The following is a 20,731-nucleotide window of genomic DNA, read 5'->3' on the forward strand; positions in this document are numbered from 1 at the left end:
GGCATGCTGTCGTTAGAAGCTACATTTTACGACATATATATGGTTTCCGGATACTCCCGTAAAGCCCAGCTAATTCGCTATCTAGCTAGCTTTGTTTGACCCTGATTAATGCTCAGTTGACATAGATACAGTCATTCAAGAGATGGCCGCCCGCGTCATCGGCGTGCCATGAAGGCTTCGCTCTCTGAACAAATATGGTGTCCTATAGGATTTACAACACCCCTAATGAAATAGTGAAGTCTTGTTACCTTCTGGGATCTCGGAGGAGTAGATACGAACGTGATTTGACTGGTTCAAGCAACGTTTAGGGTGAGATTTTCACCGATTCCGTGGTTTGCAAATTGAACGAGCGGAATACAAAATCGATTGTGCGTGATATATGGACCTTTTCAGGATATGAAAAAGGATTTTATCTAATAAAACAACACTTCATGTTATCTCTGGGACCTTTTGGATGATACATCAGAGCAAGATTTCACCTTCAGAGGTGAATTTATCAAACCTATTGCGTTGAAAAAAGTGTTTTGTTGTTAGGAGCTCTCCTCAAACAATAGCATGGAATTTTTCACAGTAATAGCTACTGTAAATAGGACAGTGCAGTTATATTAACAAGAATTTAACCTTTCAGCCGATATAAGACACTTCTATGGACCGACATTTGTTGTTACTCTAAAATCTGCGATCTTGATATAACGCGCTGCATGATTTACAACTGTCCCGTTGACGGAATGCAGATCCTTTTAAAAAGAGGAGGATCCCATCAGCTTTCCATAGGCTAGGCCTAATATATTTATATCTCAACTTTCCTAATATTAAGCCCATTGCTTGTCTTTACAACAGGAATATAGCCTACCTGGCTGGCATGAACATGAACCACGGGGAAAGTGTCCTCCAAGTGCATAGATTACTTGTATTTTCCCCCCTGCACCTGTATCGAGACAGGTGCATGATAATGGTCCATTCTAAATCCTTAACAAATTTCACACATATGATTTAGTATATGTAAAGGCACGATTAAATCAAGAATAGTCTGATGGGTGACAATATTAGCCACTTGTGAATGATATATTATTACTTGTGAATGATGCCTTGCGTAAGGCAAGAAACAATGCATACCTTTATTGAGCTAATTTTTCAAATCTTAGTCCCACACCTCATGTAGCCTAGCCCATAGGCCTATATGTTTTGATAATGTTTGTATCAGAACTAAAGTGGCCAAATAACCTATTCAAATGAAGCACATTAATCCGCTTTACAATGGGTGTAGAGTCTAACTGTCATACATACACAGTGTGTGAGTTTTGGTTTGGAGAATATAATTTTCACCATAAAAATGCAACTATAATAAAATCATTACATGCATAATCGCATTTGCGGTCCCTTTTGATAATGGTGTTTTCCCGCTAATGGAACATTCGCGCTTATAGCCTACTGCCGTGTGCACATTGTTGCGCTTATAATGTGAATAAAAAGCCTAATAGTTTAGCAACATTTTAAGCTAAACGTTTTGATGTTTTGTGTCAGCCTCATTGCGTAAAAAAGTTTTTTGATGCTAGTAGTTGTATTCATTTGGGATCTTTTTTTTGTGGGCATTACGGCAACACAAAGAGGATGTGCGCCGGGTTAATTCGAGGCATTATCAAGTTTTTGTCAAATTGTGAATAAGAGACTGATGAAGTGTGTACAGCCTGCACAAAAAAAAGCAGATCTCATGCCTCCCATTCAACTTTTTTTCAAATTATCATTAGAGGTGCATCATGCAGCCTTAGAATTTATACAAAATCAAACTATATAACCCAATGTTTGTATCACAACTAAAGTTACACAAATAACTCAAAATGAAGGACATAGGAGTACCTGTTTCTTTGTTAATCGCTCAAAACAGAATAGCCGCATGTGCGCACTCCCTCAAATGGTTTGGAGAAAATAGCCTTTCTATTTTATTCAGCTTTGTTCAATTGTATTCTTCATACTCTAAAATACTATAAAATAATGCCACAGAATTCAAAGCAAATCTAGCCTGCTAAATGAGTATAGCCCACAACCATATGGCATTGTCAGATCAGAACCTAAAATAACTCAGACTATGCTATTCTGTTCTTCTGAAATAGACATTTTCTTCAAAACATGTTTCTTCAGACCTGTCTAAAATAAATAATGGATTTATTGTGAAATTGTAGGCTATATTACATGGATTTATTAGACGTTTTAAAGTGTAGGCAATTCAAAGGTCTGCATCAGTGGCAGTGTCAAAGCCAGGAGATGCTAAATGTGTTAATGTTAATTAATGGTCAATTACTCAGAACAGACTCTATTTGTCAGGGCATGGAATCTACAAAGTGTTCCACAGGGATGCTGGCCCATGTTGACTCCAATAATTCCCACAGTTGTGTCAAGTAGGCTGGATGTCCTTTGGGTGGTGGACCATTCTTGATGCACATCGAAAACTGTTGGGCGTGAAAAACCCAGCAGCGTTGTAGTTCTTGACAAAACCGGTGCATTCGGCATTAAATCTTTTGTCTTGCCCCTTCACCCTCTGAATGGCACACACATATTATTATCCATGACTCAATTATCTCAAGGCTTAAAAATCATTCTTTAACATGAAGTGGATTTAACAAGTAAACATCAATAAAGGATCATAGCTTTCACCTGGATTCAGGTGGATTCTGTCATGGAAGGAACAGGTGTTCTTAAGGTTTTGTACAGTGAACTCTGAAATTTCAAAGTGGAAATTACAAACTTCAACACTACAAGTTTATAATTTCCTGCATTGTAGGAAAGTTCTTCAGCAAAATGGTGACCAAATTAAGATCCCACATCTGTTGTTTGACTTAGTGGTAGTACGTTTGAGTTTTTGGTAGTATGTTTGAGTTATGATAGTTAGTGTTGGTTTACTTGGAGTTAGTTTTAGTTTGTGATAGTTGGTGGTTACTGGGAGTTAAAATGCGTTGGTGATAATAGTATCAGGTATGAAGGTAAGACCCAGATGCAGACAACGTCGAAATAACAATGGTTTAATAATCCAACAGGGGCAGGCAATAGACAGGACAAGACAGGAAGGGGTCAGTAAACCAGAGGTGGGGCAATGGTACCGGACGATAGACAGGCTCAGGGTAGGCCGAGGTCAATAATCCAGAGGTGGGGCAAAGGTACGGGTCGGCAGGCAGGCTCAGGGTCAGGCAGAGTGGTCAGGCAGGCAGGCTCAGAGTCAGGACAAAACCAGGAGGGCGAGAAAAAGAGAGACTGGGAAAAGCAGGAGCTGAGACAAAAATGCTGGTTCACTTGACAAACAAGTCAAACTGGCAACAGACAAACAGAGAACACAGGCATAAATACACAGGGGATAATGGGGAAGATGGGCGACAGGGGGTGGGGTTGGTGAGGACAATCACAAAGACAGGTGAAACAGATAAGGGTGTGACAAATGGTGGTTATTGGGAGTTACTGCACACACAATTCATCATGTAGAAAAACATCTGGATCCTGGTCCTCCTATCAGATCTGTCTGATTAACACTTTTCACACACAACATTGATCAGCTGCGAATCAACTGTGAACATCATAGGGATTTCAGAAGTAAAGGAAGAATGGCAGTATAGCCAGTCTTGGCAATATGGTATTCAATATGTACATATCGAAAGTTAAATTATATCACTATTCAATTATATTGTTATTAAATTATATTCTGTTGTGAATGTTGCTCAATGTTTTCTTGAAAGTGCTTTTAGGAAAGCAACAGATTAATCAAAAGTTCTCGCACTAGCCTACTCATCCATGTTTACGTATCGTGGGCGTGCAATCCCAAACAGCCACAGCCTTTCTAAGAAAGCAATAATATGGAAGTACTTGACCATAACTAAATCTTTTCTATTATATTGACAAGATAGTCGGGTGACCGTTCCAACAACTGAAGTCGTTGTTCCAAAGGTGAGAAGGGGGTAGCTGCATTACAATATGGCGACCAGAGTATGGAGAGTGGGTGTGTCTGAAGTAGTGGGTGTGTCAAAAGCAAGGGGCATGGGGAATGCGCTCTGCTACAGGTTAAACGGTTTTGATTGATTGAGCAGTGTTTATTTTGTATCTTACCACGAAACTACCATACATTTGAGTCTGAGTCGCATTTCACTGTTAGTTTTATACAAATAATACTTTTTAAAAAAGGTTATAAAACTGACAATTGTTTATTTTGTTTTAAAAGTAGGCCTACTCATGATCAGTGTACTGTTGCTTCATGAGTTGTATGCGTGTGCTTACTGTGACTGTGACCCTGATATTGGCTACTAGGTAGCTGGCTACTTCCCAGGCCGTTGCAGGACAGTAGTGCTTGTCAAGCGGGAGCGAAGAGCGCTGTGTCCCTGTGTCGTTGCCATTCATGCCCTCCCCATTGAGTAGATTGTATGTACATATCAAGGTGACATCTAGATGGTTATCAATATTAGTCATTTCTTGTGCGGGCTGCTATCCTACTGGAAATAAAATCAAGGGAGGGAAAACATTTGCTACCGTCAGCAACACCACCAGACTGATAGTAGCAAGCCCCTATCAGTGGTCAGCAGGCACATCGAAACAACATCGGTGCACTGGTCGCTGGCTTATCGACTTGACTCGTGCAGCCCAGTCAACCACCAAAACGGTCTTGAGGGGCAACAAATCTACCCAATTAGCTGATTTTCTTTCCATACACCCGTCCTTTAGACACACCCATACTCCGGTCACCATATTGGGCTGCAGCTGCCCATACTTGCCAAAGGCGAGAAGGCAGGCGGTTTTCTTATCGATCTGCTTATCGTGGACAGATTTTGACAGGAGTAAACACTCTCCGCCTCCATAAAAGACCGGCCACAGATGGAGATCAGGAGGGACTGACCTCTGTACATAGACAGCCTAACTGTTATCGGTCCTTGTTTGAGAGTAAGCTAGATATTTTGTAGCTATAGGCTACACATGCCTTCAGTGTCAGGAGCAAAAACTTGATAACTAGCTTTTATTATACGAAAAGGATATAATAAACATTGTCCTGACTGTGTTTGATGTTTGTTGGCCCAGGTTTTGTTCTCTAATTTCCAATAATCATTATCACAGTGCTCTTCTTAGTACTCATCTGCAGGCCACTGTGAGTGTTACCTCAAAGCACAAAGAGCATATTTGGGCTGTTACCATACTGCAATTTTTACTACTTTCCTTTGTAGTCTCCATACAGGGTGTGTCAGTCCTACAGAGTTGTGCTTTTTGACAATATACTCTGACAACCTGAAGAAATAGGGTGTGACTATCTCTGGCTCGAATATTGATGGGATTGTTAGATTATCTGGTTAAAACATGTTTTTGGCATGTTTTTAAGCTAATAATGTAGGATTTGTTGAGCAAGTGTCACCTACTTTTGGCAGTACTTTTAGCCGAATCAGCTGCAGTGCCTTCAGAAAGTATTCACACCACTTTCCTTTTTCCACTTTTTCCTGCATTTAAAATAGATTAAAATTGAGATTTTGTGTCACTGGCCTACACATAATACCCAATAATTTCGAAGTGGAATTATGTTTTTATTAATATTTACAAATTAATAAAAAAATGAAAAGCTGAATATTTTTCTTGATATTCATGGAACTTTTGGCTGCACTTTAAGCTGAAGCACTGAAAATACTGATTTAGAAATGACTGTCATATCAGCTATATAGTCATGAAGTCAACCATCAGACAGGGGCACACACCTTCAGAACTCTGATGAGTCAAAACACTCGATTCCATAAACATCAAATGTTTTGTAGCATGTCCAACATTTACGTGTTCGACCTCATTAGCTACCCAAAGTTAGGCAACAGGGAGGTATCAGTAGTCTTGTCACGTTGAGCTTAACGAATGCTCACAAGGGTACTGACCCAATCCGGAGACCAGCGCTGTTGTCTTCTCACTCTCCCAGTTAGGCCGGCACCTTTAAAAATGATCTCAACACAGTCCACAGACAGAAAATAGCTATAAATACCCACAGAGACAGATAGTTGAAAAGGTCAACGTTAGTTGGAGAACGGAAAGTCGTATCCAGAGGAGAATCTGTGCTGAATATGAGAAGAGCAGACATGGGTTCAAATACTATTTGGAATCATTTCAAATACTTCAGCTGTGCCTAATTGAGCTTGCCTTTTGCAATGGATGTAATAGAACAGTCCCAAAAGTGCACCCCCCGCCCATCTTAAAGCGGATGCTTAAAATATTTGAAAGATTTCAAATAGTATTTGAACCCGGGTCTGGATAAGGCGAACTAAGGATGTGTCCCAATTGGCACCCTATTCACTATGTAGTGCACTTATTTTGATCAGGTTTTGTTCAAACGCAGTGCCCTACATAGGGAATAGGGTGCCATCTGGGACACCTTCTAAGACAGTAAGCTATTTTTAATTCATTCAGATGAGCTAAAAGAGGAGATACATCGAACATGGCATTTGAGAATGGGTGTTTAATTCAGTGAGGAGAGCATTAGTGACTTCACACCTAACGTAGAATGCACTTAGTCAGTTGTCCAACTGGATGCATCTTCCCTTTCCACTTTTTGTACACTTATATCAGAAAAGACATGACCCTGAAAATAAACTATTGAGAGTGTCATGAAGTTGGCCTGGGGGTAGGTTTATGACAGTCATAAATACCTCTTCCCCCCTTTTACCTCTCTCTACCCTACTGATGTTACATTTGCAAACACCTTGGTTAACATAGAGATTCTGGGAACATCAGAAGGTGGTGGGAAATGAACTATATTCTGGTATTCCAACCAATTGAACATATGCGGTGGTACTTAATGAATATGATGTCAGTTCGGTTGTCATCTGAGACATTCTCATCAATGATAAGATGACAAACTCTACAGTGGAAAGTCTACACATCAGAATTATCGGATTCACATGGAATTGTTGTTCAATATAAATGTTTGAATATGACATTTTTCGTGATGGGATGAAATGTGATTTTAGCTTCTAAAATGTGAGATGTGGGTTTTCATACGGTTAGGGCTATGCTCAATCAGTGGCCCGCCCCTGTGAAGGGACATGGGCTATAAAACTTTTCAAACACGCCCTCCTCTCCCTTCCTATATAAAGCCTTGACGACAATGTAACCTCCTGTTCCGAGGATGTGAGGACGACGGTCCGATGTCAGAATGGTTCAGATAACTACAGAACGAAACCAACATCAGCGTGAGCTTTGGTTGCGAATGGTATGTACTTTGAACTCTTATTCACTACAGAAGTGATGCCCCCTAGCCGTTGAGTTAGCAACAACAGCTGCAAATGCAGGTTAGGAAGGAACAGACAGAGTATCCCATCTACCACACAACGACATTACTACAACGTATCCAATTTACCAGCAGAGACATTCTTCAAAGGACAAAGGACTCGGTTGGGCAACACTGCCTTCCATCTACCACCAACCTACCAAAGCGCAGCTCAGAGTAAATATTTATTGCATTTTCCTTTTCCAAATGGGCGGTAATTTAGAATGCATAAGATTCTGTATTTACGATAGCACAGCTTCGCCCTTTGTTCCTCAGTCTTCCCGCTCTTTCACTCAAACCCAGCCCTTTTCTTTTGTGTAACCAGCTGTCATATCTGTTCCGCCCGCTAGGGACTTTTTCCTTTATGACGTAATTTGAAATCAAGTTACGATTTAATTATGTGTATGTGTAATTCTGTGATTAGTTAGGTATTTAGTAAATAAATAATTAAACCCAATTTTGTATTGCGGATTCAATTTGTTAGCCAGGGTTCGTCTGAATTAAGATGATTAATATTGACTGCTATTGATGTAAAATATTACTAGGTCTTTAAGAGTTTATTCGGAAGATAACAGCTCTATAAATATTATTTTGTGGTGCCCCGACTCTCTAGTTAATTACATTTACATGATTAGCTCAATCAGGTAATGTTAATCACGGAGAAATTATTTTATAGAATAGCATGTCATATCACTTAATCCGGCATAGCCAAAGACACGACAAGAGAGAGTAGAGTAGAGAAATAGTCAAACACAAAAATGGAGAGTGACAGGGAAAAATAGTGTGTGTGTGAGGGAGAGTGAGAGAGTAAAACATAAAAAAAGAGAGCGCTGTAAGCGATGTATCGATTTGGAGAACGCTCAAAGACGTGGTCCCAATACGATGAGTCAGTGGCTTGGAGCCGACTCAAAAAGTCCTGCCTGTTTGACAGCTGGGCCATTAGAACATGACAATGCAGCATTGGTGCAGTACGGAGACATGGGGGAGCAGTGACAGACAAGCTGCAGGGAGAGCAGAACCTGCTAAATATGCTGCTGCTGATTTTGTTACACACACACACCTCTGTGTTGCAAACAAATTGTCCTTAGGGGGATGATAAAGTCAGTAAATGTCTAAAGAGTAGTGATATATTGTTGGCTCCAAACTGAATCCTAACTGCCTTAATCTTGGGAGAGGGAAAAAAAAATCGCTACGTTGAGCTACTGTAGATATAGGCGTAATAACATTTGATATTCAATTGGCTTCAAAACTCTACTCTATTAGTGCTTCAACACCTGCTTTTCTTGCTGTTTGGGGTTTTAGGCTGGGTTTCTGTACAGCACTTTGAGATATCAGCTGATGTACGAAGGGCTATATAAATACATTTGATTTAAATTTGATATTAGAGACTAGTGAGATATTATTGGTTCCATCTAAACCCTAGCATGCCTTGTATTGGGAGAGAGGGTAAATAACTGTGGTGAGATATATTGTACACTTAAGGAGTCCGCTTCCGGAACAGATCATGCATATATTATGACGCCATTTTGTAAAGTTTTTGTTTGTTTTGGTCTTCGGCAAGGGTTTGTTCGGCTGTTTGTGAACACAAAAGAAATTGAGGCAAGCTGATGTTCGGAGCCAAAGTCTACGCCCCTTCATCAGTCATTGGTCAAGAGTAGGGATTATTCAATGAAGTGTGTGTTGTCATTCAACAAAAGACAACTCATTTTCATTTTTTTCTTTCTTCAATTGCACCAAACAAACAACAACTTTTTGGGTGTATGATATTGAGTTGGCTCAAAAGTGAATCGTACCAAAGTCTTGGGAAAGAGGACTTATTGCATGGAGCATCACGGTGGAGGAAAACTTGAATGTAAACTGTCTTGAATCAATTGTCAGTCACAAATGAGATCCAGTCATGTAATACAGCACTAGTACAGCCGGCTTTTGAAGTTCACAGTCTTTACATTAGACGTTTACTCATTTTCAATCCATTCAGTCTTTTCGTCAAAAAAACAAAACAACGCCAACGACTGGCCATGCTGGGTGTGTTTCACTATTACACAATGCTTCAATAACACAGACCAGAACCACATATTTAGACAGCTGTGACACAAACTACAGCTACACTGCAGTAAGCCCAGGAGAGCAGGAACAGCAGCAGCAAGTCAAGTGCTGAGTCAAAATGTATGAAAAAATGTAAACACATTCAAGAAAACACATGTAATTAACTGCAACAGATATAAACAAACATCAGACAAACGTGACCAAATATAAACAAAAACAAAATATCCAACAAATACAAAAAATGCAACAAACAAATATCAAACAAAAGGACTGCAGAGCAGAGTTTGGAGGGTGGTGAACAGTTAACACCATAGAACTGTAGACTGTGTGATAGGATTTCGTTCTTGGGTGAAGTCGAAGCCGCGGAGGGCTACACGGCCACCTCATCACCCAGACAGTCCGCGGGGCTCTCCGCATTCATTACGTTGAACAGAAGTGCCGCGCCCTCAGGCCGCGCCCCCTCACCCCGCCCCCAGCTGTCCCTGTCACTGCTCTCATCCGCGTTGGACTCGTACTCCGAACCTATCCCCGACTCCCGGAAACGGAGGAGCTCCAGGGCTCCAAGAACCCCCAGAGGGGAGTCCCCGCCTGGGCAGCCCGAGCATGGACTCTCGGCCTCCTGGTTCTGGCTCTCGTGGTTGTCCCCTCCCCCACTGCGGGGGAAGCGGAAGCACTCCAGCCTCACTCCGCCCGGGCCCAGAGAGTGGCTGTCCGGGGCCCTGGTCCCTGGAGGAGAGGCCCCTGGTAGGATGGAGGACCAGGGGCCATTGGTTATCTGGGGCTGACCCTGCAGGGGGCCCATGGAGGTGTGGGTGGTGGTGATGTCATGTAGCAAGGAGGGGGGCTTGGCACGGAAGGTGATCTCCAGCAGACTGTCTTGGGAGCCCACTGTGGAGAGAAGAGAGAGAATTTGTTGGAATGGAGGAAAGAAGATGAGTGGAGGGAATATAGCGAGAGGAAGTGAGTTGAGGACAGGACTGAGAGAGGAGATGATGATAGATTAAAAAGGTCAAGATGACAGTGTTGCTTACGAGCTGTGATGTCAATGTGGATAATTATTTTAAAAACTCAGCAGAAAAAGAAACGTCTTCACTGTCAACTGTGTTTATTTTCAGCAATCTTAACATGGAAATATATGTATGAACATAAGATTCAACAACAGACATAAAATGAACAAGTTCCACAGACATGTGACTAACGGAAATGGAATAATGTGTCCCTGAACAAAGGGGAGGTCAAAATCAAAAGTAACAGACCGTATCTGGTGTGGACACCAGCTGCATTAAGTACTGCAATGCAGCTCCTCATGGACTGCACCATATTTGGTTGGTTCTTGCTGTGAGATGTTACCCCACTCTTTCACCAAGGCACCCGCAAGTTCCCGGTATTTCTGGGGGGAATGGCCCTAGCCCTCACCTTCCGATCCAACAGGTCCCAGACGTGCTCAATGGGATTGAGAACGGGCTCGTCACTGGCCATGGCAGAACACTGACATTCCTTGCAGGCAATCACACGCAGAACGAGCAGTATGGCTGGTGGCATTGTTATGCTGGAGGGTCATGTCAGGATGAGCCTGCAGGAAGGGTACCACATGGAGGAGGATCTTCCCTGTAACACAGCATTGAGATTGCCTGTAATGACAACAAGCTCGGTCCGATCATGCTGTGACACACCACCCCAGACCATGACGGTCCCTCCACCTCCAAATCGATCCCGCTCCAGAGTACAGACCTCGGTGTAACGCTCATTCCTTCAACGATAAACGCGAATCCGACCATCACCCCTGGTGAGACAAAACCGCGACTCGTCAGTGAAGAGCACTTTTTGCCAGTCCTGTCTGGTCCAGCGACGGTGGGTTTGTGCCCATAGGCGACATTGTTTCCGGTGATGTCTGGTGAGTACCTGCCTTACAACAGGCCTACAGTCCAGCCTCTTAGCCTATTGCGGACAGTCTGAGCACTGATGGATGGATTGTGCGTTCCTAGTGTAACTCGGGCAGTTATTGTTGCCATCCTGTACCGAACATCACACCATCCTGTAGGTGTGTTGTTACACGTGGTTTACCACTGCGAGGACGATCTGCTCTCCGTCCTGTCTCCCTGTAGCGCCGTCTTAGGCATCTCACAGTACAGACATTGCAATTTATTTCCCTGGCCACATCTGCAGTCCTCATGCCTACTTGCAGCATTCGTAAGGCACGTTCACGCAGATGTGCATCTTTCTTTTTGTGTTTTTCAGAGTCAGTAGAAAGGCCTCTTAGTGTCCTAAGTTTTCATAACTGTGACCTTTTTTGCCTACCGTCTGTAAGCTGTTAGTGTTTTATCCCAGAGAGGTTATGTGGGACGCTAGCATCCCACCTGGCCAAAAGCCAGGGAAAATGCAGAGCGCCAAATTCAAATAAATTGTAAAAATCTAACTTTCATGAAATCACACATGTAAGATACCAAATTAAAGCTACACGTGTTGTGAATCCAGCCAACATGTCAGATTTCAAAAATGCTTTTCGGCGGAAACAAACTATGCTGTTATCTGAGGATAGCACCTCCGTAAACAAAAGAGAGAAAACATATTTCAACCCTACAGGCACGACACAAAATGCAGAAAAATGAATATAAATCATGCCTTACCTTCGACGAGCTTCTTCTGTTGGCACTCCAATATGTCCCATAAACATCAAAAATGGTCCTTTTGTTCAATTAATTAAGTCGATATACACCGCTCAAAAAAAATAAAGGGAACACTTAAACAACACAATGTAACTCCAAGTCAATCACACTTCTGTGAAATCAAACTGTCCACTTAGGAAGCAACACTGATTGACAATAAATTTCACATGCTGTTGTGCAAATGGAATAGACAACAGGTGGACATTATAGGCAATTAGCAAGACACCCCCAATAAAGGAGTGGTTCTGCAGGTGGTGACCACAGACCACTTCTCAGTTCCTATGCTTCCTGGATGAGGTTTTGGTCACTTTTGAATTCTGGCGGTGCTTTCACTCTAGTGGTAGCATGAGATGGAGTCTACAACCCACACAAGTGGCTCAGGTAGTGCAGCTCATCCAGGATGGCACATCAATGCGAGCTGTGGCAAGAAGGTTTGCTGTGTCTGTCAGCGTAGTGTCCAGAGCATGGAGGCGCTACCAGGAGACAGGCCAGTACATCAGGAGACGTGGAGGAGGCCGTAGGAGGGCAACAACCCAGCAGCAGGACTGCTACCTCCGCCTTTGTGCAAGGAGGAGCACTGCCAGAGCCCTGCAAAATGACCTCCAGCAGGCCACAAATGTGCATGTGTCTGCTCAAACGATCAGAAACAGACTCCATGAGGGTGGTATGAGGGCCCGACGTCCACAGGTGGGGGTTGTGCTTACAGCCCAACACCGTGCAGGACGTTTGGCATTTGCCAGAAAACACCAAGATTGGCAAATTCACTACTAGCGCCCTGTGCTCTTCACAGATGAAAGCAGGTTCACACTGAGCACATGTGACAGACGTGACAGAGTCTGGAGACGCCATGGAGAATGTTCTGCTGCCTGCAACATCCTCCAGCATGACCGGTTTGGCGGTGGGTCAGTCATGGTGTGGGGTGGGGTGACATTTCTTTGGGGGGCCGCACAGCCCTCCATGTGCTCGCCAGAGGTAGCCTGACTGCCATTAGGTACCGAGATGAGATCCTCAGACCCCTTGTGAGACCATATGCTGGTGCGCTTGGCCCTGGGTTCCTCCTAATGCAAGACAATGCTAGACCTCATGTGGCTGGAGTGTCAGCAGTTCCTGCAAGAGGAAGGCTTGATGCTATGGACTGGCCCGCCCGTTCCCCAGACCTGAATCCAATTGAGCACATCTGGGACATCATGTCTCGCTCCATCCACCAACGCCACGTTGCACCACAGACTGTCCAGGAGTTGGAGGATGCTTTAGTCCAGGTCTGGGAGGAGATCCCTCAGGAGACCATCTGCCACCTCATCAGGAGCATGCCAGGCGTTGTAGGGAGGCCACACACACACTACTGAGCCTCATTTTGACTTGTTTTAAGGACATTACATCAAAGTTGGATCAGCCTGTAGTGTGGTGTTCCACTTTAATTTTGAGTATGACTCCAAATCCAGACCTCCATGGGTTGATAAAAATTATCAATGGAAATCAAATGTATGATTTTGTTATCAGCATATTCAACTATGTAAAGAAAAAAGTATTTAACACTCATCTCAGATTTAAAATATGCTTTTCAACCATAGCAAAACAAGAATTTGTGTAACAGTATTGATAGCTAGCGTAGCATTTAGCGTTAGCATTGAGCGGGCAACATTTTCACAAAAACCTTTGAAGAACTTCGGATGTTTTCAATGAGGAGACTCTCAGTTAGATAGCAAATGTTCAGTTTGTCCAAAAAGATTCTTTGTGTAGGAGAAATCGCTCCGTTTTGTACATCACGTTTGGCTACCAAAAAAAATCAAAACGCCAAACTTTTTTCCAAATTAACTCCATAATATCGACTGAAACATGGTAAACGCTGTTTAGAATCAATCCTCAAGGTGTTTTTCACATATCTCTTCGATGATATATCGTTCGTGGAAGTGTGCTTTCTCCTCTGAATCCCATGGGAAAATGCCTGCAGCTGCAGATTACGCACCAATTTAGACAAAGGACACCGGGCGGACCCCTGGTAAATGTAGTCTCTTATGGCCAATCTTCCAATGATATGCCTACAAATACGTCACAATGCTGCAGACACCTTGGGAAAACGGTAGAAAGCTTAGGCTCGTTCATGGCACATTCACAGCCATATAAGGAGACAATGGAAAACAGAGCCTCAAAAATTCTGCTCATTCCCTGTTTGAGGTTTCATCTTGGTTTCGCCTGTAGCATGAGTTCTGTGGCACTCACAGATCATATCTTTGCAGTTTTGGAAACGTCAGAGCGTTTTCTTTCCAAAGCTGTCAATTATATGCATAGTCGAGCATCTTTGTGACAAAATATTACGCTTAAAACGGGCACGTCTTTTTATCCATAAATTAAAAGAGCGCCCCCTATATCCAAGAAGTTAATAAGAATATTTCATTCATTCAGATCTAGGATGTGTTATTTTAGTGTTCCCTTTATTTTTTTGAGCAGTGTATATCCAAAATGTCCATTTATTTGGCGAGATTGATCCAGAAAAACACAGTTTCCAACTTGAGCAACGTGACTACAAAATTTTTGAAAATGTACCTATAAACTTTGACAAAACATTTCAAACTACTTTTGTAATACAACTTTAGGTATTTATTAAAGTAAATAATCAATAAAACTGAAGATGGGATGATCTGTGTTCAATACAGGAAGAAAACAAACTGACGCTACCTTTCTGGTCACGCGCCTCTAACAAACAGTACACTTGAAGTGACCCTCGTTTTGAACACGGCTACTTCTTCATTACACAAGAGTGACCTCTAAAAAAAATATGAATGGTTTTTCCTCTGGGTTTCGCCTGCTACATAAGTTCTGTTATACTCACAGACATTATTCAAACAGATTTAGAAACTTCAGAGTGTTTTCAATCCACATCTACTAATAATATGCATATCTTATCTTCTGGGGATGGGCAGCAGGCAGTTGAATTTGGGCATGCATTTCATCCAGACCTGAAAATACTGCCCCCTGTCACCAAGAAGTTAATGACCGTTCCACAGGTGCATGTTCATTAATTGTTTATGGTTCATTGAACAAGCATGGGAAACCGTGTTTAAACCCTTTACAATGAAGATCTGTGGAGTTATTTGAATCTTTACGAATAATCTTTGAAAGACAGGGTCCTGAAAAAGGGACGTTTCTCTTTTTGCTGAGTTGACATAACGGTTCAGAAACACCTGTGTGAAAGGAAGAGCAAGAGAACCAAAGAAAGAGAAGGGAGGCATGAAGAGAGGGTGAGAGAGGAGAAGAGAAACAAGGATGAAGAGGGTGAGTGGAGAAAAAGGGATGAAGAGAAAAGAGAGGGAGGGATGATGAGAGATGGATGAAGAAAGAGAGAGAGATGGATGAACAGAGAGGGAGAGAAATATAAATGGAAGAGGAGGGAGAGAGATGAAGAGAACAAGGGATGAAGAGAGAAGGAGGAATAAAGAAAGGCAGACAATCAAAGAGTGAAGGGATGAAGAAAAAGTAAGAGATGCCACTCCTATTTGAAAGTGTGCCCTCAGGTCTGGTGGGAAGGAAAAGTAATTCCGCTACCAAAGAACAGTAAAGCCCCCTTTACTGGCTCAAATAGTCAACCAATTAGCCTTCTCTCTTCCTTAGTAAACTTTTGGGAAAAAAATTGTGCTTGTCCAGATAATGCTTTTTTACAGTAAACAAATTGACAGACTTTCAGCACGCTTATAGGGAAGGAGATTCAACATGTACGGAAGACACTTACACAAATGACTGATGATTGGCTGAGAGAAATTGATGATAAAACAATTGTGGGAGCTGTTTGGTTAGACCTCAGTGCGGCTTTTGACATTATCGATCATAGTCTGTTGCTGGAAAAACGCATGTGTTATGGCTTTACACCTCCTGCTATATTGTGTCTAACAGAACACCAAGGGTGTTATTTAATGGAAGCCTCTCCAACATAATCCAGGTAGAATCAGGAATTCCCCAGGGCAGCTGTCTAGTACCCTTACATAATAAAGAGCTGCAGTCAGTTTCAGAATGGGTTGCAAGAAATAAGTTAGTCCTAAATATTTCAAAAACTAAAACCATTGTATTTGGGACAAATCATTTACTAAACCCTAAACCTCAACTAAATCTAGTAATGAATAATGTGGAAAATGAGCATGTTGAGGTGACTAAATTGCTTTGAGTAACCCTGGAGTAATGTTGTCTGGTTAAACTACTAGCAAACAACTTGGACACCCATGCATAACCCACAAGACATACCACCACAATCACAATCTCAAAGTCCAGAACAGATTATGGGAGGCGCACGTTACTACATAGAGCCATGGAAGCAGTAGAATCAGATTTAAAAAAACAGATAAAAACACACTTCATGGAAAAGCGGGGACTGTGAAGAGACACACACATTATAACACACACTCTACATACAAGTACACATGGATTTTGTATTGTAGATATGTGGTAGTAGAGTAGTGGCCTGAGGGCACACACAATGTATTGTGAAAAGTTTTATGAGATGTAATATTTTTGATTGTACATAACTGTCTTAATGTTGCTGGACCCCAGGAATAGTGTCCGGCAACATTAAGGCAGGAACTAATGGGGATCCTTAATAAATAATACAAATGGGAAGAAGAACCACCACTCACTGGAGCTGAGTCCTGCAACAGATTTGAGCTCCAGCTCCTGGATCTGATTGACCAGTAGGGAGATGTGCTGCAGTAGATCAGTGTTCTGCAGTAGGAGTCTCTGAACCCGGGCCTGGGCGTCTGTCCTGGCACACACCTCCACTGACAGCTGGTCCTGGAGCAAGCGCACCTAGGTAGGCATACGTAGAAGAGAGGTTAGAGTGCACATACACATATGCACTACCGGTCAAAAGTTTTAGAACACCTACTCATTCAAGGGTTTCTCTTTATTTTTACTACTAGTCTTGAAGGAGTTCCGACATATGCTGAGCACTTGGCTGCATTTCCTTCACTCTGCGGTCCGACTCATCCCAAACCATCTCAATTTGGTTGAGGTCGGGGGATTGTGGAGGCCAGGTCATCTGATGCAGCACTTCATCACTCTCCTTGGTCAAATAGCCCTTACACAGCCTGGAGGTGTGTTGGGTCATTGTCTTGTTGAAAAACAAATACTAGTCCCACTAAGCCCAAACCAGATGGGATGGCGTATCACTGCAGAATGCTGTGGTAGTCATGCTGGTTAAGTGTAATAAGTGGTGTAAAAATAAATCACAGACAGTGTCACCAGCAAAGCATCCCGACACCATAACACCTCCTCCTCCATGCTTTACGGTGGGAAAGACTCATGCAGACACACAGTCTCACAAAGACACGGTGGTTGGAACCAAAAATCTCCAATTTGGACTCTCCAATTTGTCAATTGCTCGTGTTTCTGACTCCTAAGCAAGTCTCTTCTTATTGGTGTCCTTTAGTAGTGGTTTCTTTGCAGCAATTCTACCATGAATGCCTTATTCACACTCTCCTCTGAACAGTTGATGTTAAGATGTGTCTGAAACTTCAACTCTGAAGCATTTATTTGGGCTGCAATGTCTGAGCTGGTAACTCTAATGGACTTGTCCTTTGCAGCAGAGGTAACTCTGGGTCTTCCATTCCTGTGGCGGTCCTCATGAGAGCCAGTTTCATCATAGCGCTTGATGGTTTTTGCAACTGCACTTGAAGAAACTTTCAAAGTCCTTGAAATGTTCCGTATTGACTGACCTTCATGTCTTAAAGTAATGATGGGCTGTTGTTTCTCTTTGCTTATTTGAGCTGTTCTTGCCATAATATGGACTTGGTATTTTACCAGATAGGATTATCTTCTGTATATCCCCCTACCTTATCACAACACAATTGTTTGGCTCAAACGCATTAAGAAGGAAAGATATTCCACAAATTAACTTAAGGCACACTTGTTAATTTAAATGCATTCCAGGTGACTACCTCATGAAACTGGTTGAGAGAATGCCAAGAGTGTGCAAAGCTGTCATCAAGGCAAAGGGTGGCTATTTGAAAGGATGGCTATTTATAAAATATATTTTGATTTGTTTAACACTTTTTTGGTTACTACATGATTCCATGTGTTATTTCATAGTTTTGATATCGTCACTATTATTCTACAATGTAAAAATTTGTAAAAAATTAAGAAAAACCCTTGAATGAGTAGGTGTTCTAAAACATTTGACCGGTGGTGTATGTAGGTATGTTTGTGTGCAGGCTCACACACCAGGGGCACGAACAAATGCGAACACACACATCACACAAGATCTAATTAAAATTCATGGAACACACACCCACTGATCAAGATCAAAGCAAACGTTTCTTCACTTCTACAATTCTGACGCTGTTCAATCAGCATTAGATAGAATCCCTCATTATAATCAAAAGTAAGCCCAAACCTCATTAGACCAAGCCATGTGATTATAGGAAAGAGAAGAGAGAACAAGAAACAGAAAAGAGAGCACAGAGTGACACCGTTGAGCTGGCTTGCTCATTAGCCATAAGGAATGTCTTATTACTCCAGCAGAGATGAGCGCTACCTTTGATGAAAAGCACTGTCTTGTCCCCCCTTTACAGCCACAAATGCCTTGTTGAACTGTCAATCATTATAGGGATACCTCAGGGTTGCAACCAAAACAAATTAAACCAAAGGTTTGCGTGTAGGACAATAGCTGAGTCTAGGGTTGCAAAGGGAGGTTATATTTCTGGATATAAACATTCTAAGTTTACCAGTAAATTATCAGAATTTTGCTAACTTCAAATTTTTTATATATATTTGTTTTAATCATATAACATCTAGTGACCTTTTTGGGTACTTCAGATTATCACAGGTGTCTAATTATCTCTGGCCCTCTGTGTGGCCATATCACGTTGTAAAATATATAAAATAATCAAACAGCTAAGACGATTTTAAAATACACATTTTTATGACAAGGCTGTAAAACATCACCCTAAATATAAAACAGGCAATTTAGTCAATACCATTGGTGTTTAATATGAGGGTTTCAGCATAAAATATAATTTCTATCAATTTTTTACACACTTTAATTTATTTCGTCATGTTTTGGCGCCAAACTGGTGGCAGTTGTGAAATAAGTTAGTTGAAAGAGTTGCAGAGTTAATTGAAAAATAATTCCATTGTTGATTAGATGCTTTTTAAATACATTTTCTCTTGAACCATATGGTGTATCCACTAGAAACTCAGACAAAGTTATACAAAAGGAATACTAATATATATATATATATATATAAATAAATACTTTAAAAAAAAGTTTTTCAAATATAAATGACCAAAGTACAATAGATTGCCATATAGATTACCAGTTAATTATCAAAATTACAGAATATTCCAGTAACTTTGGTAAATTGCCAGTAGCTTTGAAACCCTAGTTGAGCCACTTGTGCTGTTCACACACTCCAGTTTTCAGGTTGTTAGCTAGCAACTTTAAAAAGGTACTGTTTACGCACTGCAAATCAAAGCGTATGTTTCTGGTCTAAACTGCCTTTACTAACAGTGTACATTACTTTGGCAAACTGAACATCAACATGTTTGAATAGCGCAGACCCACACGCATGAGCTGCATTCAACAAGGCAAACCATCATCTGGAACTGTTTGGAAACGTGTGTCTACCTGTGCTGCAGCAGCCTGGGCCTGCTGCTCCTGCTGCTGGAGCTGTCTCTGGAGAAGCTGCACCTGGTGTGCCACAGAGCAGTCCACAGCTAGCAAGCTTGACACAGGTGGCCCTGACATGGATGAGGTCAGCTGCTGGGTTGGGTCCTTGGATGGGGAAAATGAGGACCAGGTCAGTGATTATGATCTATAATGACTGAGGATACACAATGCATTACATACTGCAAGGGTTGTAAGATAACAGTAACTTTCCCCAAAATTCCATGGTTTTCCAGAAATCCTGGTTGGAGGATTCCCAGATTTGCTGCTTATTCCCTCCTGATTCCAGGAATCCAACCAGGCTTTCAGGAAAACCAGGACATTTTGGGGAAGTTACTGGCATTTTGCAACCCCATACATTATTTTAAACAATTTATACTATTACTTTTGATACTTAAGTATATTTTAGCAATTATATTTACTTTTGAAACTTAACTATATTTAAAACCATATACTTTGACTTCTACTCAAGTGGTATTTGAAGTAGTTGTAACGATCGTCGTTGGTGGAATTAGACCAAGATGCAGCGTGGGGTAGGTTAATCATATTCTTTAATGATAACCAGAAAAACAAGAACACCAACGAAACGTACAGCCTAGTAGGGTTCAACAGCAACAACACATGGACAAGATCCCACAACATAGGTGGGGAGGGGGGGGGCTCTCTAAGTATGATTCCCAATCAGAGACAATAGACAGCTGCCTCTGATTGGGAACCACACTGGCCAAACACAAAGAAATACAACACATAGAATGCCAACCCAAATCACACCCTGACCAAACCAAATAAAGACATAAAAAGGCTCCAAGGTCAGGGCGTGACAGTAGTACAGTTGAAGTCAGAAGTTTATACATACACCTTAGCCAAATACATTTAAACTCAGTTTATCCACAATTCCTGACATTTAATTCTAGTAAAAATGCCCTGTTTAAGGTCAGTTAGGATCACCACTTTATTTTAAGAATTATTTTTATTTTAAGAATGTGAAATGTCAGAATTGAATGTCTTTCATCACATTCCCAGTGGGTCAGAAGTTTACATACACTCAATTAGTATTTGGTAGCATTGCCTTTAAATTGTTTAACTTGGGTCAAACGTTTTGGGTAG

General features: G+C 41.7%; 1 protein-coding gene across 1 annotated transcript in view; it reads right to left on the minus strand.

The window, feature by feature from the left end:
* Nucleotides 1–7,934: 7,934 nt before the first annotated feature.
* LOC112260219 (carboxyl-terminal PDZ ligand of neuronal nitric oxide synthase protein) overlaps nt 7,935–20,731 on the minus strand; it is a 30,198-nt gene continuing 17,401 nt past the window's right edge. Inside the window, exons 8-10 of the mRNA XM_024435154.1 lie at nt 19,586–19,732; nt 16,599–16,767; nt 7,935–10,198 (exon numbers count right to left, since the gene is read on the minus strand). Of these exons, the coding sequence (XP_024290922.1) occupies nt 9,681–10,198; nt 16,599–16,767; nt 19,586–19,732 (834 nt within the window). The 3' untranslated portion in view covers nt 7,935–9,680. The remainder of the gene's footprint in view (nt 10,199–16,598; nt 16,768–19,585; nt 19,733–20,731) is intronic.

The sequence above is a fragment of the Oncorhynchus tshawytscha genome, linkage group LG10 (assembly GCF_018296145.1).
Source record: "Oncorhynchus tshawytscha isolate Ot180627B linkage group LG10, Otsh_v2.0, whole genome shotgun sequence".
In the NCBI taxonomy this organism is placed as follows: Eukaryota; Metazoa; Chordata; class Actinopteri; order Salmoniformes; family Salmonidae; genus Oncorhynchus; species Oncorhynchus tshawytscha.